Source organism: Vidua macroura, chromosome 8 (assembly GCF_024509145.1).
Source record: "Vidua macroura isolate BioBank_ID:100142 chromosome 8, ASM2450914v1, whole genome shotgun sequence".
In the NCBI taxonomy this organism is placed as follows: Eukaryota; Metazoa; Chordata; class Aves; order Passeriformes; family Viduidae; genus Vidua; species Vidua macroura.
The window spans coordinates 19,885,280-19,909,753 of record NC_071578.1 but is presented as its reverse complement, the minus strand read 5'-3'; the positions used below and the strand labels follow the sequence as shown (position 1 = coordinate 19,909,753).

Here is a 24,474-nt window from a genome sequence, read left to right as displayed (position 1 = left end):
CTGGCTAAGGGTTGTACCTTCATAGACCACAAAGAAGCCTTTGCCCAGGATGTTACTGCTGCTCCGGAACTCGATCCACAGCCTGCTGTCCGTGGAGATTACTGGTTCAGGAATCTTGTCACCACAAAATCTACCTAGAAGGCAGGAAAGTGACAATAAAGATCTCTACAATCTCCTGAGGACAGCACAGCATAACGGGCACCTGTGACTCTGAGAAGCAAAGAGTCTTTGGTAAAGGAGTGTGCTTGTTTAAACATCCTTTCACTCCCATCAGTTGTGCTTTTGAATAAGTTTCTGTGTCCCCCCTTAATTAATTAATATTATTTTCCGTAATTAAGTGAATTAAAGTTCTCTTCAGCTGAGAGCAGAATCCAGTTACAGATGAAACCTCTATTGCCCAGGTAAATTCAAAAGGGCTCTTGTCTTGATCATGTAATTGAGCAAATGAGCTACCATGGTGGGGAAGCATCCCCCTGTCCTTCTAGAGATGTGGCATTAGGGAATGTCCTTTCTACCTGCTAAACCTTGAAAACTCCTTCAGCACTTTGCACCCAGGAGTGAATACTCCAAGTCAAACCAAGGGCAGGACATGGCCATGCTGATGAGAAAAAAAATCACTTCTCATTCTCTGTTCAACAAATCCCAGTTAAGCTTCTGCAATCATTTAATTTCTTTCAAGACAAAGAGACCAGGAGCCATTTTGCTCCATGACTGCTCTAGCTTTGAGCTCTCTGGCATGTATCAGCACTGGTAAACTCCCAAATTTTGCCAGTAGGAATGAATCCTGAAACAGAACAGCTGCAGATGGCATCTGCAGCCTGGACAACCTCAACAACTCCAATTTAGTGCTCCTCTCTTAAGGCCAGAAGCTCCTCACAGAAACAGAGCAAGCACCAAGTATGCACTGATAGGCAGGGCCCTGCACTGGAGTCAGGAGCTTGCGCAGAGCAAACACGGGTTTTTACTTCAGCTGACACCAGCAGGGTTATACACTGAATTCAACAGGGTCTTGGCACCCTTTCCAACTGAATCCCAGTCACAATCTGACAGAGGCAAAGAGCAGTTCTTCATGTTGAATTCAGTCAGGACAGCAGTGATAGGGATCCTGGTCTTCCAACACCAGGCAAAGGCATCTTTGAACAACTTCCACTGGGTAAAAACCTGGTTAATGCCTTACCTTCAAGACAGCATCATATTTCCCATTAACTGGCTGGGAACAACAGTTTCACTACCAGCTTTTTTTTCTTGCAGAGTCACCCATCCAAATATTATCTTGGACCCAGCTTCACCCAGCTACTATTGTGCCCCTAACCTGCCCAGTGCTGTTGGGGCAGTGTGACAGCCCTGCAGCATATCAATAGAATCCCCCATCTCCACTCCCAAAGGGGATGCTAAAAACAGCATCAGCACTGCAAAGCTTCTTCCTCTAGGGTCACTGAGCAACTTCCTCCTGGATTTAGACTTGGAGTTTAACAAGGGTGTCAAGAAGAGGAAACACAGATGAGGAACAAGAATGAGCAAGCTCCTCAGAGTGTGATAAAGGGTCCATTCATAAAAAGTTATACACCATTTAAAGGCTGGGTTTTCACACACTTCCTTGGGAAAATATGCAGCACACATGTATTTTTTCTCTCCACAAGAAGCCCGTGCTTTCACAATTCACACTAATCCCCCTCCTCACCCCCTGCTGAATTGCCGTCTGTCTGCCTCTTCTGACCTAATTTCATGGGCTCAGCCCCATGCGGGAACCATGGCCACTCATGCAGCGTCTCCTTCCAGATGGAAACACTCCCAGGTCCACCTGCACTAGGGGGAAAGGGAGTGCTTGGCTTCTGAAGTACCTTTAAATTACTCAGCAGAAAAAAAAAATAACGAGGAGCTAAGTTGCAGCTGCTGGAGCAATGTTACCTGACACATATGCAGCAGAGAACAGCAGTATATGCTGCCAACCCCAACATAGGCAGTAAACAGTAAAACCAGCTGCCAACTGCCCTGAAAGGTAGGCCCACTGAAACCTAGGCAGCAGCATGGCTTCAGCCTCAGCACCTCACGTGGTACCAGGGCTAGGATGTCCAGTGGGGCAAGGAGAGCACCCAAGCCTCCCTAAACCCTCTGACCCAGTGCTCACTAGCCCAGTCCTGTGCTGCAGCACCTCTAACACAGCTGGAGATGATGCCCAACCTGATTGCTTCTTTCCTTTTAGGCAGAAGGGGCTGTTTGCAGTGCCGTATTTTACATGTCTGGGACACCGAGCTTAGGGGATGAGGTCAGGATCAGAGGCAGGGGCAAAGTAGGTGGGACTCTTGAACCATTCAAGGTGACAGAAGACTTGCAGTTATGATAGCAGGAGGCAGAGAAGCAGGGAGGACACAGAGGAGCTGCACTTCTAGAGATCTCTGGGAGCAGAAGCAGAGTGGAGTCCTTGCACAACTTGACATGGCATGGTCTAGCAAGTTCCCTGCTAGGAATACAGAGTCTCGAAGTACAGAGTAGTGTGTATTTGTAAACACAAATTCATGAGAAATAATGGCAGGAGCTTGGGTCAGGAGCTGAGCAGCTGCTTCATTCTCACTGCCTGACAGCTCTTCCCTGGACTTAGGAAAGAGCAATAACAAAACTCCAGAGACCACATTTTTAGTCTCAGCCAGGACCCTGGCTCACTTCCCTCCCTGCCTCATTTCTCAAGCAGCAAAAGGAAGGAATAAAACCTTTGTGACCACAGGTCTTGGAGCATGGATCATTGGGAGTGAATACAGCACACTGACATCTCTGGATGGAGACACTAAGGGATGGCCAGTGCACTGGCAGGACCTAAGATCCTCCCAACGAAAGGAAAGTATGCTTCTGTTTGTTTCCCCCACCCACTCTCCAAAGCATCAAGAATACACAAATACAATTAAAATGAAATAGCTGCTCACCCAGTAACGGAGCCTTCCTCCAGTAGCCATCACGCACCTCCACATAATCATACCAGCAAAGGCGACTTTTAAATAAGTCCATTGATGTGAAATTTAACATAATCTGAAAGGAGAGAGTGCACATTTCTCTTTGGGGAGGGAGTTACTTTAAAGAGAAGACTACAGATTACTTCATGTTTAATTTTCACTACAGTGCTGCCTAAGTGAGTATGCAGGCAAAGACAGTTGGGCCATTTGTAGGATTTGTACACCACCTTTTCTCAAAAAAGAAAGGCTTCTCAAGGTGTATGACAGCATATGACAGGTCTCAGTGTATGACAGCATATGACAGCAGAGAGCCCTTTACTATCAACTCTGTAATTCAAATTCAATACTTCTCAGTTACTAAAATGTTACTTTAATAAAAGCCCATTTTGGATTTTTAAAATTAAACCCTTTGGTTTTGAGAAATGTGAAAATCATAGAGAAAAACAGTGTCACAAACCACACATGTTTGGGGTCTATATCTGAATATAAATCACACTTGTAAAAAATATCTAATTTTGCTAATTGGGTTCCACATTCTGACCATCAGACTCACTGTGATGCAATTGCATTCAGTGGCTTTACCAAACAGAGCTTGGCATTAAAATGTTATTATTCTGGTCTCCTTCCTCACTAAGATGGATCACTGGCCTTGGTCTGGGAGGTCACCTATGGAGGTCACCATTGGTGTGTACTTATATTTTTTTTCTGGTGAGATTTGACCCATGTAATTCCTTTAGATCCACAATCTGAACATAGTCACAGAAATGTCTTTATGTTAAAATGGATGTTCTCCCCTGAAGTACTGGTTGGGTGTGCAGAGTGCAGTCTGTAATGATGTCACTCACTTTTTTCACCTTTTTGCAGTATTCTGACTTTAGACAGCAAAAGGAGATCCACCTGTTTCTAAGCAGATGAATGCTGTAAGCCCAATATCTGTTCTGAACGAACACCTCAGGGAAACAATTTGCACCAACTACTGCATTGAGTTAAACAGATAAAATGAAGCATTTAATCTGAAATCAAGTATTTACTTCCTTTTTTAACGTTAGCATTTTAACGTTCAGCATTAATTAGATGCTGGGTCCTTCCCGACACAACTCTGAAGAGGCTGAGAAGCAAAGGGAGAGTTTATAGCAATACTGACAGCACGAAACTCTCAGTGCTACAGTTGTCAAACCTGGACGGCTCTTGGCCCTCTCGCCCCAGCGATGCTCTCCCTGCAGCTGGTGGCAGGAGCTCAGCATGGCATGGGACTGGGCTTGCAGGTGACAGAAACAGGTCCCGGAGCCAGGCAGCTGCTGCAAAACAAACGAGCTCTGCGCTTCTTTGTCCGAGTCTGAGTCTTAAGCGTGTCTTGAGGGTGATCCTCAGCAAAGTCACTCTGCCAAGGAGTGGGCTGCTCATTCTTGCAGCCTGGTATGGCGTGACAGGCCTGAAGGGCTGGTGTTGCTGGATTAAGGAAAGATTTCATTTCTACAGGAAGATCAATAAAACAAAAGGAGCTGGGAGGACAGTGGACAGGGTGGGTGATTGATGTGCAGCGGGGCTTGGCGTTTCAAGGCGGGAAGTGGGAGTTCCCTGACAGGGACATTATGCCTGCATGACAGGGGCAGGCCACAGATGTCACTCACGGCTCCTCAGCTCCCTTCAGGACCCCAGATTGCAGCACATTTTATCTAACTCATCTGACTGGCTTTGGAATGTGTGCTTGCCAAAGCTAACAGGTGGCAGGAAATGTCCATGCAGGGTTTAGTCTCAAACTGAGGGGGAGGATCAGACATCAACACACAGCCCAGATATGTGAGGGGCTCTGCTCCAGCATCACCACTTCTCTACTCAAAATCGTGTATTCCTGACTCCATCTCTCTCCTGAGTGGTGCTCAGGAGCTTTACCAGGCTCCATTCCTGCACACCAGGCATGCAGAGATCTGGCAGGTTCTAAAACTGTCATCACAGGCAAAACCTCACATGAGGGAAGTGCAGAGTATACCTTGTGATGCTGTGGCACCTACCTTCTCCCCTGGGGTCACCGAGATCCTCCAGACACAGTGGGAATAGGAGGGGTAGCCATTTGGAAAGCCAGGGGCTGAGAAATTACCTGTTGAATCTTGCAAGGTCTCTCCACAAGCTGCAGGAGAGGGGAAAAAAATCTATCAAAAAGGAGTGACTCTGAAAGACATCAGGGCTACCAAACTGACTGCTCATGGTGGCTGTGTGCAGGTTAGTGGCTGGTACTTCAACAGTGCTCGTTCATGGTACTGGCCAAAGGTCACTGACCACCTGAAGCCTTGCCAAAGGGGTGATGTGAAATTTATCAGAATTTCTGGGATAGAAGATGATCAGTGCAAAGACAGAGATTAAACAGCTACTAAAAAAGAACCTTTCTTCCTTCATCATCCTTCCACATGCTAGCACTTTCAGGTTTCAGTTGAGGAATATCTCATTCACTAATCAAATGCAAAATATTAACCCCACCCCACCTCACAACCCCACACTGCTGCCAGCAAATCTGGTTTTACTTCATTACAAGCTGCTCAATGAAGTTCTCCTTAGTTACCATTGTAAATTGTCTTTTTTGGGCTTAAAACATCCTAACAAAAGCAGGACCAGTTCCATCACCCTCATGTTTCAGCTGCCCAGCACCTTCCTGGCCACTACACTGGACAAAATATGAGCACAGCAGTCCATTGCTCTTCAACTTCCTGTTTTGTGGCCTGCTGCAGTTGATGAAATGTAGATCCCGGAGCGACTTTTGGGAAGCAAAGAATATGCACATGCATACGATCCTTTAGGGAACTGCAGCTTCCAACATCTGGAAAAGCTGTGACTACTGTAGTTCTGCTCTCTGAGACAGGATGACTGAGCTGCAACAAGGAGAGACCATCCACATCTGCAGAGCACCTCACTGGCTGGGTGGGAGGACTACAGATATCAAGGCTCCCATTTCCTTGACAGTGCCCAGTAGACACATCCAAATGCCAATTGCAAGGAGCAAGGACCTTGGCTTGCCTGTGCCTGCTTCCCAGTTGTTTTTCCTATTTCATAACCAAGTGATATTACAAAGCTCCCCTGGACCTGTAACGCAGCCCCCAAAAATCCCTGATTGAGCAGCAGTGCTTTGAAATAGCCAACAAGGCCTTCCCTTTCTCACGGAAATGCCAGGGGTTGTTCCTCTGCTTGATGCTATCACAGGGTAATTTTGCAGCCATGATTACATTTAGATGGGCAGGTGTGCAGTTGGAGGTGAAAAGAGACGGGTTCCATTGAAGTGTAATATGTTCAAGCAGGGGAGAAGGAGTCACCTAATCCGGAATTTCTTAATTTCCCTAAGGAAGTTTGATCCACAGCTTGACAGATCAGACTAAATGAAGAAATGTGGGGACACAGAAAGGAGTTTTTTAATATTTTTTTTAATAAATAGGGAATTCCAATTCACAACTCACCAGGATAAATAAATGTTCTTTTTCTCTGCTCAAAAATATATTTAAACAAACATGAAATGATAAAGGGAGCTCAAAATCCCAGGAAACAATGCACAACATGAGCATAGTGATATGAGATTATTGCCCTCGGCTGAACCACAGTGAAGGTTTTCCAGACTTAATTCTCCAGAGTACAATTACACAGAGACTGGCAAGACTCTGTAATTATGGAACAGGTACTATTCTGTCTACTTGCAAGGACCACTTTGCTGAAATATGAAAGGAGACCTATCTACCTCCCTGACCCCTGCAGAGGAAACTCCCCAGACACTGTGGCAGGCTGGCCTTGCAGCATGGAGGAAAGAGACTGCTGGCAGTGCAGGGGAAGCACGACTGTGAGCAATGCATCTTTGTGGGGAGAGCACAACCTCTTGCAGAGAACTCTAAAAAGCAGTATGACTGTAGTAGGAAAAAGACAAGAGGTCCAATAAAGCAACTGTTCAATACTTCTGGGATCCAAGAAACTGAGCAGGTAGAAAGGAACAGAGGTGAAAAGCAAAGCAGTAAGGTGAATGCTTCAGAACTCGTTTGTAAATGAAGCAGTTGGGTGACAGGCACTTACAGCTCATCAGCTGGTTACTGGTACACTGTATCTTTTTGAAAATGCCCGAGAACTGGAGGTAATTATATAATGCAGGACCATTCTGAATTTACTGTTTAACCATTCCTGCACAATTAGCACAGCTACACAAGCCTTTTTTTCTTTAGCACAGCACAAGACAGCAGGATCAGAGCTGTTTAAAAGCTTTTGTAGTCACTGTAGCCATCAAATCCTCAACTTTGCAGCCATAGCAAATCTAGCATTAACTACTATGTAGCAGACTGCATCTTGCCTTCCAGAAATTCCTTCAGCAAATTTCATTTAATTTCACTTAGCTTGGCACTAACTTTAACCCAGCAGGTATAAGCTTTGAAGAATTAAGAGCAATTTAAACCAGCAGGGTTTTAGAATGGACAAGCTAAGCAAGCCCTAACTGTAGCAGGCACATGAGCTCCAGTCTAATGAGATAGAGAGCCCTGTTTCTTACAACAGACACAGCAGTTGTTCTGGCTGATTCCAGTGCATGCTTGTAACTCATCCTCCACCATACTAGCTCTTTTTTTTGGAGATATTATTAGGTATTCTCAGATGGAGACTCTCTTTGTAAAAGGGAAGCCATCTGCCACTCAACTTCTGAATTATGTTGCTGCATTTTACACTAAAATCCTCTGCCTGACTGCTGAACAAAGTGTCTTCATCCTAAAGTCTCATTCAGACCCTGCTAGAACACACAGATGAAGTCCTTTGGTTTTAATTCTTTTGCTTTGTATTTTGCAGAGGAAGAAAACTTCTCAAGTTACAGATTCAAATGGCAGAAGATGTTAATGTCATGAAATATATTGCACCTCTGTTCTCTAAGATGCAACTTATATATAAATTTTGATGCAAAGAAAAAAAAACAAAGCAGAACAACAGATATTTGAAAAAAAAGTTTAGTAGGCTTAAATCTCTAATTATTTTGCTGCCTAATATGTTCTGAACTGCAATAAGCTCTGGTAAAGGTTTGTGAAAAAAAAAAGTAGGAAAAGTTCTATTTCGCAAATGGAAAACTTGAGACTCACAGAAGAGTCCTCATTTTAAAGAAAGTTGCTTTGTAGCGTTTAGTTAGTACCTCAGGCCAAAGTGGCTTTTCAGCTTGCCTTGAGAAATCTAAATCTGTAATTGATTCTTCCAGCTATGGGAATGAAAAGCCTGGCTGGATTATGTCTGACTCAATCAAAAAACATAGTGCAAAACAAATTAACCCCTAAACTAATCCATGAGATAATTTTGCAAGAACAACATTTTATTCAACCCAAATCAACTTAGAGATAATGATGAGTGTAAAAAGAAAAATGTAATGATGAGGGAAAAAGAAAAAAATGTTAATCAGAACTAACAGACCTAAAAGTTATACCACCCATTAAAAGCTAAAAACAGTAATCTTCAAACACATAGACCCTGAAGCCCTCAAAATTAATTCTAGACCCTTATGGACTCATACTTTCTGACCTGTAGTTGGATACAGAAAAACAGTGGATTTGCACACCAGCTATCCACCACTTTCCAGGGCCTCAGTCTACCAGACATCTTTCCACCATTTTGCTAACTCCTAGTCCCCACTCTGCCCGTAGCCTTGTACATCGGTTTAATTTTCTACGAATAGAGCCTACACTGGACCGATCTGAAGCCCTAAACCCAACAAGAATACTGGCAAAGTACTAACAGGAGACACATCTTAGGCATGCTCACTTCTCCCCCACGGCTCCAGCCCAAGCATTTGATAGTCTGTGTTTGCCAAGTCTCTTTCCTCAAAGGGATCGTTAAGGTGCTCTTGAACTCCAGTGCCTTCCACATAAACCATGTGTCCATGATAAAGCAGGATCCACCTCCCCAAGCCATATTTACCTGGGCATTTGTACAGCTTCCTTGCCTGAGCGATGTCTCCCTGGCTCAGGCGAATGCGCTGACCAATGGTTGGCCGGACCCCATTGTCATCACGACGGGGAAGGATGGTGTCGAGGAAAACTCCTCTAAAGGGAAGAGCAGAGAGACACGGAGCAGTGAAGTAGGGAAAGTGACACAATGAACAGAAAGTAGAGCTGGCAGGCCTCCCACACCCCATCCCCCTGGCCATATATCCCATGCTAACAAGCAATAGTGGTTCAGCTCCTAATAACTGCTAACTATCTCAAGACAGCCTTCTCACTATAGCAGACAGCTTCCAAATGTACAAGCAAGTCTGCCAAGCCAAATTCCTCTTGGATATCTCAAAATTGCTGCTGCCTCTGTTTGAGGTAGCACATTCCTTGCCATAAATCAGAAAAAGCAATGAAATATTCCTGCAGACACTTCATGGCACATCTGGCTCAGCAGGACCACAGATCTGGTGTTTAAGCCAAAGAAGCAGAGGGAAGGGGAGTTTTCCCAGTAGCAGATGGGGTTGGGCTGGCAGTGACTGGGGCTGCCACAGACAAGAGGAAAAGATCATGCACTCTACCTTTTCTCTGTATGAGTTTCCAAGCTAGTAACTCCACTTGTCTCTGCCTCTTTTTACTTGCTACTATTTCTTCCATGTGCTTCACACTTAGGAGCTCTTTACTGCACTTCTGATCTCAGTCCAGTGAAGGATTTAAGCTCAGGCCTCACTTCTATCAAAATGCAGTCCATGTAGCCAAGCAAGAGCTTGGCTATACAAAAAGAGACCCCAAGGGAGCATTAGGACTGTAGGGAAGGAGGGAGGGAATCAGAAACCTGAACTCCAGGTTGGCAAAATCCAAGCTCTTGCAGCCAGGCTGTTCAGTCCACAGGAACCTTTCACTGGACCCCTGAATGCCAGACAGGCTTGGGGATGCCAAGGCTGACACTGAGTTTAACCTTCAGCATCAGCTCAGTGAGGCAGACTGCTCTTTCTGAAGGACGGGATATAACTGCCCAGAGAGTCCAATAGGAAATCAAGACAGAAGCATTAATTTTAGTGCTGCCTAGTCCAGAGGTGGGGAGGGAAGGGGGAAAATTGTTTTGTAAATATTCAAACTGAAGAAAGAAATAGAGGGAAAGGAATTTAATCTGTTTTGAAAACTGGAATCAGCTGTTGCATGGGAGACGTTGGCATTTTTTCAGCAGTAGAAAAAATCCTGATTATCACCAAAACCAATACTTACAAGATCAGAAGTGAGACCCTCAAATTTCAATTTATAAATTCAGTTTGTTATTCTAAATGTCAACTGCATGCCTTGGGCTGAATTTATTTAAGTTTATGTATTGAAAATAAATCCTCCAATTCCAGAATCACCACAAGCATAGACACAGGTCAATTCGCTCATAGTAAATTTTCAAGCCTCCTCAGGAGTTCATAGAAGAACTCAGCATTTGGCAGGGACATACTTCTGTGGCCTCTGAAATGCTTTCGGCAGATCTCCAGGCTCGACCAGGAAGAATGACAGAGTTTAATAGAAAAACCACCACTTGCACATGCAAACTTTTGATTCTTTTTCCCATTCTAGCTGTCACAACTGTGCACTCACAGCCCTCAGCTTTCTGCACGTAGTGTATACCTCAGGCACTGCTCACACAATGCAAACAACCCATAACTTCAAACTATCCTTGCTACCTGCGAAACACATTTTCTTCTAGAAGGCTGTACTCTATGCTGAGGCAGTAAGATTTTTGGTTTTGCTTTTTCCTCCAATTGCTTTTTTCTCCTTTCAAATGCATTGCTGAACACGACTCCCAACTGCAGAGCAGTAAGTACAGTTTCTCTCATTTTGCCATCAAAGGGAACAAGAACAGGAGAATCTGTCTGGCCCAAACCACACAGGTCCCAGAAGTCTCATCCTCATCTGCTTAAAAACACTTGGAGTGTAAAGTTGCACATTTGGTGAGTGTCTCTAGAAGTGCAAATACTTTGACTCAAAAGTTAATAAACAACTAACAGACATCATTAAACAGAGCAGCTCAGGAAGTCTAACACTGGAACCCTGCTTGAGTAAAATATCTAAACTCTCCTCCCAGGAAAATATCTGAACCTCCTCCCAGAGGTGGGAGAAGAACCCATGAATCCTGGATGCCCCATTCTCTTGCTGTCCAGGCACGGGCAGAACATGCATTAGCTGCCCAATGCCTTTGTAAGCCAAGCACAACACCCCACCATTCCTACCAGCTAAGAACAACAGAGTCTGACAAGAGACTCGCACAAGTCATTAGCATCTGCACAGCACCCTGAACATGCAAAGTGCCAGGCCAGTGCTATGAAATTATCAGCTGATCTCAACAGATGCTAAACATTTATGTCCCAGTAGATAGGGTAACAAATACAGGTGCCTAAACAACACTCAAGGAAGCAGATATTCAAGGCAGGTTAAGGACCCAGCCCCAGGCAGTTACCTTACATCTCCATGTGCAGAAGAGAGACAACACAACTCTTCATGCAGTAAAACATGTGGAGGATCTATGTATGTCTTGTGCAGGATTAGGACAGTGCATTGCAAATACAAGATGTGCCTTCTGGGCATGGAGGCACCTACATCCTAATTTGAACACGACCTTTGCAGAGGTCATGTTTTGTAACTCCAGACTGTGCTGTCACATCTACTAGCAAGCCACTTACTGAATTAAGGTAACCAGCTACTTGCTTAGGGCTTTGGGGAGGTTTAAACTTTCTTCTTGCTAAGTTGCCATTTATAGGACTTAACAGCTGTAAAAGAAATTGTTTCATGATACAGCAACATTCAGTTTAGATTGCTGCCATGTTGTAAAGAATGCACCAGGAAATAAAAGCCTGCAGCCACACTCTGCAATACAGGCAAATTTCCAACATAGATGAGAACAGAAATTCCAATGGTAATAACTTGTTCCTGATGTCATTACAGTCTCTTGTGCCATACTCCTATTTCTATTAGCCACAGACAAAAATGAGAGGAATATTTTGCTATGAAATGGAAAAGAATGACTCTACACCAATCCTCAAAAGTATCACTGGAAACAATTTCCACTGCTAGGACTCATCAAATCTCAGAAAAGCTGTACCTTTCTGTCCTAGGTATAAAGTTTAGAATAAAAATGGCCCAGGATTTACAGCAGCATTTGACCACGGCAAGCACCAAAGGATTTACTATCATCAATATTGACTGAAGTTAAAAACAAGTTTGTACTAAGTGCCAGGTAAGAATTGCTATAAGAGAGTAAGTCACAGACATGACTCTGTGTCCTTCCTCTGCTCACTCACACATCCCATCTCTACTGGTCAGGTGCTCACACCATCTTACATCAACTTTGTGGTGTCTGCTAATGTTTTAATACACCCAATGCAGGCCCAAACAAGAACTCTCTCCCCTTCCCAGCCACTGATCTTAATGACTTGATGGAACTTAATATCTTCATGGACTCTGTGCTTTTGTCAGTTTGGGTTGCAATTGGACAGCACTGGCAAACCTCGGTGAGGTGGGGGAGGTTAGGTGCATACACCCACCGGTCTCTCTGGCTGGTCAATGCATTGCTCCCTTAGGGGAGCAGATGTCAAGACAGGTCTTGGCAAAGTAAAAGCTTATTCCAGCACTGCTTCTGTGTGGTGAGAGCACAATCAGCCTACAGAGGCACTTAGTGCTCAGTTCAATTACTGCACAAAGACTGCAACTGGGGTAAGGGTGGGTCACAAAGAGCTTAAAGAAAACAGACTTTAAAATCCTATCAAGCACCAATTTAAATCTAGTAGGACTCTTGCCATTTTTATCCCATTTTGGCCCAGCAGTGCTCTGAAGGACCCTAGTTTTCAAGAGACACAGACTCAAAGGCATCCACAATATAAATGGTGGTAATAACTTAATCCCACTTTTGTGCAAGACAATTCCAACCATTTAGAGTTTAGCAAACGCTGGGAGGGTCCAGCAGATGCTTCAAGGGAAGAAAAATTGTTTGCTTTGGATATCTGCGAAGTCTGCAAAACACCCTTGCCCAGACACCATCTCCTCCTACCACAACAAGCAGCATTTCAGCATGTTTGACAATTTTCCACTGGTTGGTGTGAAGTTGTCAAAAGAAAAACACCACAAAACAACAGGCTTGGCCCTTCAATACAACTGGGGAGTAAGAAAATTTTAAAAGTCACAAGATATCTTTATTTTTTGCAACAAAAATTTTCCAAGAGTGAATAATTCTACTGTACCTTCCAACCCCTTTACCCGCAGTCTGTAGTGACAGAAAGCTCTTGGGAAAGAGCAATAGCCGGATTTATGGAAGAAAATTTCTAATAATGCAGCAAAATGAATCTGGTCATCCAGTAAGTCTCATTCCAAATACAGGACATAACCATGTTTATATCACCTCTCTCTCCAGTAGAGCAGTCTGATCAGAAAATGGGCTTCATCTGGAGGTTGGAATGGAAGTCAAGGACAAACAGCCTATGCAGAAACTGGCACTTAGCTGGGGCAGGACTGACAACTGCTCCATGAAAAAATCCAGTCACACAGAACCACATAGCTGCAGAGGCCATGATCGAAAGCTCATGCATGAATGGGTAAAAAAACCACCCAAGCAATTAAAGATCATGATCTAGAGTTCAACTCTCCCTCGGCACAACCACTAGAGACTCTGATGGCTGTATTGTGACTCCAAAGCATAAGCTGGACAACCAAGAGAGTCAAAGCTTGTTTTAGTATTACCTGACGTGCACATGGGCAGATATGCACACAGATACACATGTGCTGCCTGGGAAGGCTGCAAAGAATGTCAGCAAGGCTTTGGAAACTCTCTGAGATTACCAGTATTATTACTGAGTAAATATAGTGGAAAGGGGAAAACAGGAGTCCACCAGCCACCCTTACTTTTTCAAATATTTTTCAAGCCTTGCAATGCAGCAATAGATCAGAGGTCTCCTTCTAGGCTCTATATAACCCACAGAGTCAACTACAACTACCAAAAATGGTCCTAAGGACATGTAACCTTGAATTATCACCTGGAGAATGTGTTCCTAGCATAGTGCATGATGCTGTCAAAGTCATAGGTCTCTCCAAGTGAGTTCACTTCCCCAGCTTCCATCTTTAAAAAGTTGTACTCCTGACCTGTTGATGACAAACAAAAAGAAACAAACCACTCAGAGAGGAAAAAAAAATACTTTTACCAGCGGGAGCCTAGAATGAAATGAATATTCTTCTCTGTTTCAACAATTCCAGCTGGACATCCAAAATTTCTATTCATATAGCTATGACCCTTATTCTAGACAAGGACAGCAATATTTCTTCTTCTCTGTCCCAACCCTCAGACCACCTGCATTTTCCACAAGTGTAGCAAGAAAGGTTTCTACCCAGCCAAAAGCCAGGTGGAATAACCTGAAGTGTGATTTTACCTTGCTGTATATTCTCTCTGATGATAGTGACATGCTGGTCCCTGTCAGGCCGTGTGTGCTCATGCCAGAAACCCACCACATGACCCAGCTCATGAGCCACAATACCAAACTTGTCACAGTTCTTTCCAATGGATATAGCCTGAGGGCCCCCTCCTCGGCGACCCACGTAGGAGCAACACCTGGAAAAGAAAACCCACAAACCCATGCAGCACATCAGTGACTTGAGGAACTCTAAAACTTAGGAACAGAGCATGGCATCTGGCAGGGTTCAGGACAGGCCAGCAGTTGCATACACTATATCTACTCACATGTAAGTACAAAGCAAACATGAAGAAAAAAGTGTGTATCTATAAACATGCACATGTACACTTAAGTGTCATCCCAGGAAGAAAGCATCCAGAAAGGCTTAGCACCTTCTGAGCAAATACTAAACTGTCCCAGCAATCCTCACTGAAAGTGACCAGGTACATCTCTGTGACAGAGTCTCCAAGTTAGCCATTGGTCTGTTCTGGGCTAGACTTACAAAGCCACGTGCTGCTGAAAGTGCTGTTTGCAATAGAGAGCTGCAGGGAATGTGTGCATCACCTACCCACATGTTCTGTACGTGAATACAATGAAGCTCTCTTCATCAGTTCTCTCCACAAAGGTCACACAAGTGTGCTTCTCCCAGTGCCTCATTGCTTGCTTAAAGATAGCTCTTTGGGTTCCTGGGAAAGAAATCAAGAGGAGCAAACAGCGAAGACCTGGCTTTTAGGAAAATCTCTAACAGACTTCATCTGGATATGGGAACAGTCAGCCTGTCAAACAGCCAATCTTATGCCTGTAGACACCTCTTGGACTCTGGGGCCCACTTCCAGCTATAGCATTACCTTCCTGTATCATCTTTTCTCTCTTTGTGCCTGATGAATTTACTGCTCTAATTAAACAGGTAGAAAACTTCACAGATTAAGTACCTCAATATTTGTGAATATAAAACATGCCACCTTTCTAGGTACAGACCATTCTGGCAGAGCTGCCAGGTGTTCTGATCTGAACACCAGCTACTAAGTGATGTGCCAAATTTGCTGTCATGACATGAAGTAATGACCACACACATCTTTCAAGACCCAGGAATCTCATGAATGCTACAGATGCTCCTCAAAACTAAAGCAAAGCTATTGTCAGGAACCTAGAGTACTTCTGCTCCTGCTCTTCCAGCAGCAGAGAGGATTCTCTTCTGGAAAAATGGGGTGAGCACAGCTCATAGGTCCTGGCCTCTAAAGAAAAGTGACTCAGTCACTCAAGTATTTCTTGGACTCCAAGAGAAGAACCATCTCACTGCACACCTCAGCTTTATGCTTCCACAGTGCACAACTCCTTGTGCAATGACACGCCCACCCTACCTCAGGAGACAGATTCCCAAGGACCTGAGTCTTTTGTGGGAGAACTCTGCTCCAGAGATTTCCTACCCAGTTTGAGATACAAGCCCCATGGCAAACAGAAAGCAGTGTTTTCACTACTGACCAGTGAAATTCCCTCCGATCACATAGGGGATGACCCCCCCCGGCCAGATCCTCTCAGCCCTGGACGTGGTTGCCCTGCGCACTCTGGGAGAGGAGTGTGTATCCATCCCAGGCTCCTCTTTGTATTCCTTCCTCTTCGGGCTCCTTGCAAGCGTTGTGTTCTGCCTGCCATCTGCAAGACAGAGTGGCAACACTGTTTAAATCCTCTTTAGTTCCACCTGCAGCCCTCAGGCAATACCCTGGAGCTTCAGAAAAAGATAAAAAGCAAGGTGTTAAACCAAACCAGAAGTCATAGCCAGATTTGTCAGCAATTTTTTTGGGACTTTGAGACAGCTAATCTATAGAAAACTGACCCTCCTTGTTTTAGAGCCTCCATATGCATCATGCCAAAGCTGCTCTCCCATTAGGATGTAAAAGCACATCCTTCCCTGTCTCTAGCCACTCCCTCTCTGCAACAGCAACATCACAGATGGGGACACTTAAGGGGAACAGAAGGTGGGAATCAAGCCTAGATGCCACTGTATATTCTCAACTTGCCCTACCTATCCGTTCATCTGCAGAGAATGGTTTGTTCTATTAGGAATAGCTTCACAGCAACAACTACTCATTTGAGGTGGCCTTGGAAGAAAGTGACAGACTCCTAATTCTGAAATCTGTCCTCAAGGCTGAAAAGTATTACTTTGGTTTCACATACCAGGTCTTGGGTAGTTTGGAAATCTATAAAGACCGGACAGTCTCTGCGGAGGAGGGATGCTCAGGATGGGAAAAACAGAAGCGCAGATCTCCATCCATGCTGAATCTCTTCATTTTAGTGAAAAAGAGCAAAAATACAAAAGGGAAAGCAGAACACATCTAATTTCTTGTTACAAAGGGTAGAGGAGCCCTGGCTGTGTGGTGTTCAGCACTGGCCTTGAAATCTGCAAGAGGATTCATACAGGCCTCTAGGCAGACCCTGTCCCTTGCCCTGCATTTGTGCTGCTGCAGCTCTGCTCAGATACTGGTTATGCCTACATGAGTTGCACTTTTAATGTGCTGGCACCTTTACTCAAAGTTTCCTAGTTGTTCATTCCCTAATTGAAGTGCCATGGGCACTTCAAACCCTCAAAGCAGCCACAGTCCAGGTGAGCCTTACAAATCTCTGTGCGCAGACACCACTTGTTAGATAAACTCCCTGTGCTGCACAGCCAACTCATCAGCTGGACAAGGGCAAAGGAACAACAGAGTACAGGGCTTGCTATGCCTTCAGTGAGTGCTGGCCTGAAGGGTCACACCAAGGTGAACGTCCTTGTCACCCTGAGGAGCAGCACTACTGATGGTGACTCACCAGCCACCGCTGTGAAGCCCATGAGGATGGCAATTTGTATGTAAATCAGCAAGACCAGCCACAGCTTTGCTCTCCAAGTCAGAGACATGGGCTGCTGGATTATTAAAAAGCACAGGTCCTGCTAAGACCTTCCTCTAGTGACCAGGGGGGCTGCTGAGAGCCTCTTCCCCTATTCATCTCTCCACTGAAGCACCAGTGAGCAAACCACTACTGTCAAGGCTGAGGGGATCAATACAATGGGAAGGAAATTCAGGCAGTGTAAGGGAATGAAAAGAATGAACTTTAAACCCTCCCTCCTGCTTCACCAGGTCAAGCCCTTCCTGCTGAAGACCTTGCTCTGAGCTGCAGGACAAAACCGGGAATTTGCCTTTTGTTCTCCTTCTCCTAAGCACTCCTGCCATTTCAGAAGCTGCCCCGTCCCCAGGCCAGCTGCTGGATCCTGGAAGGCAGATGCTCTGAGGTTGGGGGTTCTCCCAGAAAAGGAAGAATCACCCTCCTGCATACACCTGGTACTGGTGGTACCAGGCACCAGCACAGGCACTGGCATTAAAAGGGCCACAGCTAGAAGAAGAGAGAGGGTCTCAAGATAGAAGTAGTCTTGTCTTCTATTCACAAACTGCTCCTGGGCCTGCCCAAAATCTCTGTGGATTTGTACATGGACGGCTCCTGATAGCAAACCCCAGTGAGGAGGTGTCTGCCCTGGGCTCTCCTGTGCCTGGTGCAGCAGCAGCCCTGCACAGGGGACTCTGGGCCCACACTTCTATGCCACAACTCTTCCATTCCTTGCCAGCAACACACTCTCTTGGGCAAATTCTCCTCACCAGTCCTGCAACAGCTCTTGACTGCTCCTTAGTAGGTAGTTTTCTGCCTTTAACAACTGAAATTTGTTAAATTCTCCTCTCTGGAGAGGCCTGACACATTCTTCTAGCAGAGGCTCCTTGTGGGTAGGGGTGAGCTGTTGCCTCTACACCACTTTGGTTATTTTTTTCCCCTTTCATTCACTTCTTAAACTGTCTTTTTCTCAACCAATGGGTTTTCTCACTCCTGCTTTTCCTGGTTTCTCACCTCTCCTGCTGGAGGAGGGGAATAGTGACTGGGTGCTTGGCTTCTGGATGAGGTCAACGTACCACATTATACAAGACAAATCCACCCCTTCAGAGAGTTCACCAGCAGCAAAAAATGCCTGGGCAGGGCTGATCTCCCAGGCATGGAGGCACACACATGTACAAAACAGTACAAAAACGTGTTTTTACAGAGGGTAAGAAAAGTAAATAAAAAATACCCAAAGGTCTGGGTGGGGTACCACATTACCCTTTTTAACTGCTTTGTCACTGTGGTTGGTTGAAGTGGCATTTTCACTTGACACGTCTTCTCCCAGGCCTCCTGCAAAGGAAAAAAGAGCAGAGACTCATCTCTGGTGAGCTGGCTGGGGCTCTGCTGGCCACAGAAACTGTCTGCTTTCCCTTTTCAGGGAGCAGGGAGTAAACCCTTGATAAAGCTAGGCACTTTTCCTGGATTTGTTCCTAGCCTACAGTGACACCTTACAACTCATTACCATACCATGCCTAAGTTTCTCCATATGCTGAATAAGCAGAAAGTCTCTTCTAGGGAAGGCTAATTTCATGGAGATTTAATGAGAGCAGGAGCTGAATGAGCTGATCTCTGTAGAGGTATTGCAAGAGCAAGTTTGTGTAGTGTTGGTGGCAAGATAGAGCATGGTAAACCACCACATGCAGATAAGAATACACTGTTGGTCATACAGCAGTATTGGATGCAGTGTGGACACTTCCAAGAGGGATGTCTCACTTTCAAGACAGCTGGACATCTTCCAGTCACTGAAGCAGTCTTGCTTTGCCAGCTGGAAAACTCTCCTTGCTCTGGAGCTGGCTTCTAGCAAATCCTTCTCCAGCCCATCCAACAGGGATATCCAAAGGGAGATCTCTGGCAACTTGGAGAAGGACTGAGAGGATGGTAAGAAATCTCCAACATTATACTACTGTAACTGATATGAGTATCAGGAAAATTACGATGAAAAATAGTTACAAAACAATTCAGAAGAAAAGAGAATACCCAGACTTTCAGCTGGCTATAGGTTAGAGCTTCCTGGTCCAAGAGACACAGTAAATCAGGGGTTTGTCTCCCAAAGGAAGTGCCATAGTTTAACAGAGCTTGGCTGGACAAAAGCCACTAGATGTGTGAACAGGAACAAGCCTGATTCAACAAGATGGATTGCTCTGAACTTTATCACTCTTTTCCAGCTTCAATGTCCCATCCTAAGATTTCCCTTTGTTTTCTTTCATGCCCAGTCCTCATCACTTCCTTAAGCCCAAGCTCAACAAAAGTTCCTCTTCTCAGTTTTACATCCCCAGGACTTCTCCCACCCCCACCCCTGCAAAGTATGCTATTCTTCACACAATATCTCATTCCATTTAAAGGAAACCCCAACTAGCCATTCATCACTAGAATTATTAAGGCATGCAGTCTTTGCTGAGGCAAAGGATAATTTTGTATTTCTAAATAAATGCAGCTTGCTTCCAGTCACAAACAGATTGCTTCTTAATTGAACTTAGGAGGTGAATTATATGGTGAATTAGGGAAAAAGAACAACTCTGTATTTAGTGAATTGTTCTCCTAAGAGGGAGCTGCATGGGATTGAATTGCAAATGATGGCACCAAACCCTAGAGCCGGGCCCCTCTCCTGTGCCCGAGCTGCTGACCTCTGCTGTGCCGCGGTGCCATTCGAGCACACGGCTTTTCCAAGCTGTGAGCACATTCTTTCCCAGAGATCAGTGCAGGCCTCGGTTTCTTATGCAAAGAAGAGGTTTGAATAAACTAGTGTGACTAATGAAATCTACAACATCTTTGCATATTTTGTCTTATAGTAGCCCATGAAAAGGGAGAGCACTACACAAAGGCCAGATATGGGGATGCACATATATCAGATATTTTCAAACTCTAATCTCACTCATACAGACAGGGAGCACCCACAGCCTTGTGTCTCACAAGGGTGTTTGGAATCAAACATGACAATTTTAGAAGACTCTCTTCTGATTCACTTGAGTTTTTGGACATTTCCTGTCATCATGATGCCTAAAGATATCCCAAAAATTAAAGTGACTTGACAGACATTTAGTCCTTTTCTGATTCTTTCCAAGAGAGGGCTAATGTAGGATCCCAGAAGAACTGATATGCCATTAACAACAAATAAGGAAGCCAAGAAATGCACCTTGTATCTGGAAGCAGCTGCACATAGGTTGCACATAATGTGTAGGTCCTGCTGTCCCCTCAACACATTCCTGAAGTGGTACCTCTCTGTCGGACTACTCTGTCACATCCAAAAGCAGAACATATTCCAGTGTTACTGCTCCAGAGCATGAAATGCCCATGCATGTACTGAAGCCCATTATCATTGGAAACACTGAAGAGGAGAAGGGAGATTTCCAGTTTGACATTGTGCTCTGTGGAAAGCCAGTAAAAGCAGGCTTGGTATCCCACAAAGACATGACATTGACTTTAATGGATTTCCAGCAGTTAACAAACCCCCCAAGATCACTTTCATCCTCACTGCTTTCCACCCTCTCCTGTGCTAGACCAGCACTCATCCTTCTTCAGTCTGACTGAGTTTTGTCTGCTTCTCCCACAATCAGTTGAAGACACAGAATTTGTTAGGTCATGTCTCCATGCAGAGAGCTGTACTAGATCTCCTAAACCCTCTTAACCTCTGCATTTTTGTAATTCAATTCTTCCTAATAATTTGTCCTACTTAACAGCTGCAACCCCAGCAGAACATCACTGGACTCCCTAACTAGGTAACTTAGTTTCTGTGCATGACCTGGCAGAGACACAAAAGAGATTCTCTACCCAGGCTGAGGAATATTTCATCTTCTACCTACAGTGCACTTGTACAACAACTTGTTTCTCTGTTTCTCACAGACCAGCACTGCCAAGGGAGTTTGGCTAACTGAAGGAAATGTCCAGTAGCTTGAAAGAACCACAAATCTGAGATAAATCCACCATGTCTGCAAGCATGGCTGAAGAAGAGGGGTATAAACTGTTTTCAGGAACTAGAAGCAGCTTGAGGTGCTAAGTAAGGGTCCAGTGAAGCAGAAAGCATTGCTGGGGCATTGCTGTGAAGAAAGCAGTTTCTCTCACTCTCCCAGGAGAGGAAAATGAAAATCCAATTTTGTTAAATGAAGTCTAAGTTGTTCAGCTGAAACCAAAATAAAGAACAAGTTATTAAGAGAGAGAGAGTGCACAAAGCATGCCACCAAAACGATACTGTTTGTAGTTTATTGCACCACTAGCACAGGCAAAAGATGCACAGCCTGAAGGAAGAGCAAGAAGCAGACTCCATTCCATACTTCCAGAAAGAGATGGTGGGACTCGGAGAAGTAGTAATATATCAGACCTGAAAATGTGTCCCTACAAGATGCAATTCAGGATTGAAGGTATTTATTGCTGTGCATGTTCTGGTTTGGATTTTTTGCTTAAGCCCAGGTAGTCTGAATCACCAAAGAGAGGACAATCAGATCTCTTGCCAACTAAAGCTTCTGCGCTTCTTCCATTTGTTTATGGACCATGAAGGGGTTCTTGTCTGAAAAACTAAGAGGAAAGCCAGGCAAAGCAGAGAAGCAGCCTGCTGGTGAATCAGAATGCATGTAATTGGCCCAGAAATACCTACCACCTTCCTACCAGGACCATTTAAGACCTCAAAGCTGCTTGAGGGGCAGCTGACTTCCAAAACATTTTAGCACCATCCATCTTTGAGCTTTCATTGGAAAATGCTACTCTGAGGCAAGAAGAGTTACCCAACTGAAAGAAAGGAGAAACATCAGTCTATCCTGAGTCAAGCTTCATTTTCAAATGATGCCTATCTATGATGTTAGTCTAAGACCCAACTAGTGACAATAGGAATTGTAGTTGTCTCAAAAATTGCAGTCTGAGAACACAGAATATTCTTACATGGGAAATTGGATGGTATGAAGCTTGCAACACCTCCCTTTTTTCCAAACTGTAAAAGTTCCCATTAAAATCAAAACCACTTTCAGAACAGGTCCAAGCCAGGATACTTTCTCCTCTCCAGACCAATGAAGAACCTCTTCATGTTCATAGAGTTTTCCTTTCCCTTTCCTGGTTGCTGTTCACACAGGGAAAGGGTTCTACAGCTGAACTTTGTAGATAACTACCACCCATATGCTCATCACCTCTGCTGAGGACAAAGGAGTCCACAGTCCACTGAGGACTTTGACAGATTTTCCAATTTTTCTGATTTAGCAGAGAGTAACTCGGCTGTGCACATAATTATTTGCTCTCAGGTGAATCGAACCGCAGCAAGACTTTTTCTAATGTATCTTACTGTGGAGAAAAGGCCATTTCAGAGCTGGGTCACAACACAGTGATAAAAAATACTTTTGAAAAATTATTAACTATTTTACCCCCCCCCCACCTTATGCATTAGAACACCCTGCTTTCATAGTTTCACTCAATATATAGGCTATTCACAGGCCACGGCTTAGAGACTGGATTTCAAACAGAGACGGCAATGAAACACCAAGAAAACCAAGTAGTGCAGTTAACATTGAACACTAGTCATTCTTTAGAGTTCCAGTTCTGATGAGTTCTGTCATATTATGACCATGAGAGAAGCTCCTGGAAAAACAGGATAAGTCAAACAATGTTACACGCAGTTTTTAACTTCATTAACCAGTGGTCAAGAACTGTTTAGCATAGGAAAAACTTTATTTCACTGGGTTTTCTAAGCACAGAAAAAGTGATGATTTTATTAAAACAATTTCTGCTGGGAAAATACAATCAGAATGCAGAACAGATGTTTCCCAGAGCTGGTGGAGAGTCTATAGCAAAAACCTTTCATAAACCCCCATACCCTGGAGATCTGAGCAAATGATTTGAGATATATCCTTCAGCATTTCCTGTCAGTGGAATAGCCAGAGCTCCCTCAATTTACTTAAAGAAAAATAAATTAAAGAAAGGAAGAATTCTGAACCCCAAATTCCCTGCAGGAATCTGTTTTTCCTATTCAGAGTAAGCTGACTAGCTGCAATAACTCAGGAGAGTCCCAAGGTCCAGAGGCTTGACAGGCAGATGTGTCATCTCCACATCAGCTGTGAATGCTTGTGCAGGGAAGGAGGACACTGGCCTCACAGGGAAGTTCATGAGAGGAGGAAGGTGAGGTCAGCTAAGCAAACCTAGGGCTGCCACAGACATCAGCTACAAAGCACTTAATGGACCAAAATCTTCTGCTGGCCAGCTGTATTTGGAGTGCTATGGCAGGCAGAGCAGAAGTGCAGGCAGCACCATTCCCAAACACCCTGTATTTTCCCTGGATACTGCTCGCTCTTCTGGAAGTGGCAACATTACTTTTATACTGTGATGCATCCTGTTTTTAAAGAAGGCATTGCAGGAAAGAGGACAATCTCACCCAAGCTCTCCACCAACCTTTTAACTGAGAGTTAATGCTTAGGGGGATCAACATTCTCTGGATAAAAGGAAGGACTGAGAAGACTGAAAGGAGTCTTTTCTTGTGGGCTGTAACAATCACTTCTGTTCCCTAGGGTAAAAAGACAGATAAATGAGAGATAAAAGAAAGAAAAAAGTTACCTACAACCTGTGTCATCTCATGGGTTTCTTCCAGTGAGAAAGAGCCCTGCAAGTACAGTGCTTTTACTGAAGCAAGTGAAAATTAAATACTGAAGAGGGTACATTAGTATTCTGGCCATGTGAGAGTCTCTGTTGTTTAGCCAGGTCCTCAAACATGGTGTAAGACTTCTCCCCTCCCAGTATATAAACTGAGTAATGCATAGTACTAACTATCCCCATCCCCTTGCACTTGATTTCAGGTCAATCTGATGGATCAAGATCTATTCCTAACAGGTGTCTGATTCATGATTACATTCCTCTCAATTCACAAAAATCACCTTCCCTCCCTGTCTCTCTTTTGGAAGGAAAGAGAAAGGAAAAGGAAGAAGGAAAGTGAACTGGCAGGCAATAAGGAAACTGTAAGAGCTGGCTTGGGTTCACCCATTGCTGTCCTAGCAGACAGTACCAACCTCACAGCCCCCCTTGGCTGACATTCCTTTCCTTCTGACCTGCAGAGGTCAGATTTCTCCAGCCTCAGTGCACCCCAGGCTCCTCCAGACAGGGCCATGCACTATTCCCTGTGTTGCCCTGCAGCAGCTCCCTGCCCTGCTCCAGCAGGGGCTTCCAGGGAGAGCCTGTGGCTCTCAGCAACCCAGCCAGGCCACTCCTCCCCTTCAGCCTTCCTAATCCCCACCTTGTTTATACTGGATAAAAACTAACTCAAAATGAAAACACTTACATGGGAAGCTAAGTTATGTTTGA

At 44.5% G+C, this 24,474-nt stretch overlaps 1 protein-coding gene across 1 annotated transcript in view; it reads right to left on the bottom strand.

Annotated features, from left to right (window-relative positions):
• TLL2 (tolloid like 2) overlaps positions 1–24,474 on the bottom strand; it is an 84,970-nt gene that overhangs the window by 20,133 nt on the left and 40,363 nt on the right. The window contains exons 4-12 of the mRNA XM_053983220.1: positions 18,427–18,498; positions 15,793–15,963; positions 14,879–14,996; positions 14,290–14,468; positions 13,900–14,005; positions 8,856–8,980; positions 4,958–5,073; positions 2,919–3,021; positions 18–134 (exon numbers count right to left, since the gene is read on the bottom strand). Of these exons, the coding sequence (XP_053839195.1) occupies positions 18–134; positions 2,919–3,021; positions 4,958–5,073; positions 8,856–8,980; positions 13,900–14,005; positions 14,290–14,468; positions 14,879–14,996; positions 15,793–15,963; positions 18,427–18,498 (1,107 nt within the window). The remainder of the gene's footprint in view (positions 1–17; positions 135–2,918; positions 3,022–4,957; positions 5,074–8,855; positions 8,981–13,899; positions 14,006–14,289; positions 14,469–14,878; positions 14,997–15,792; positions 15,964–18,426; positions 18,499–24,474) is intronic.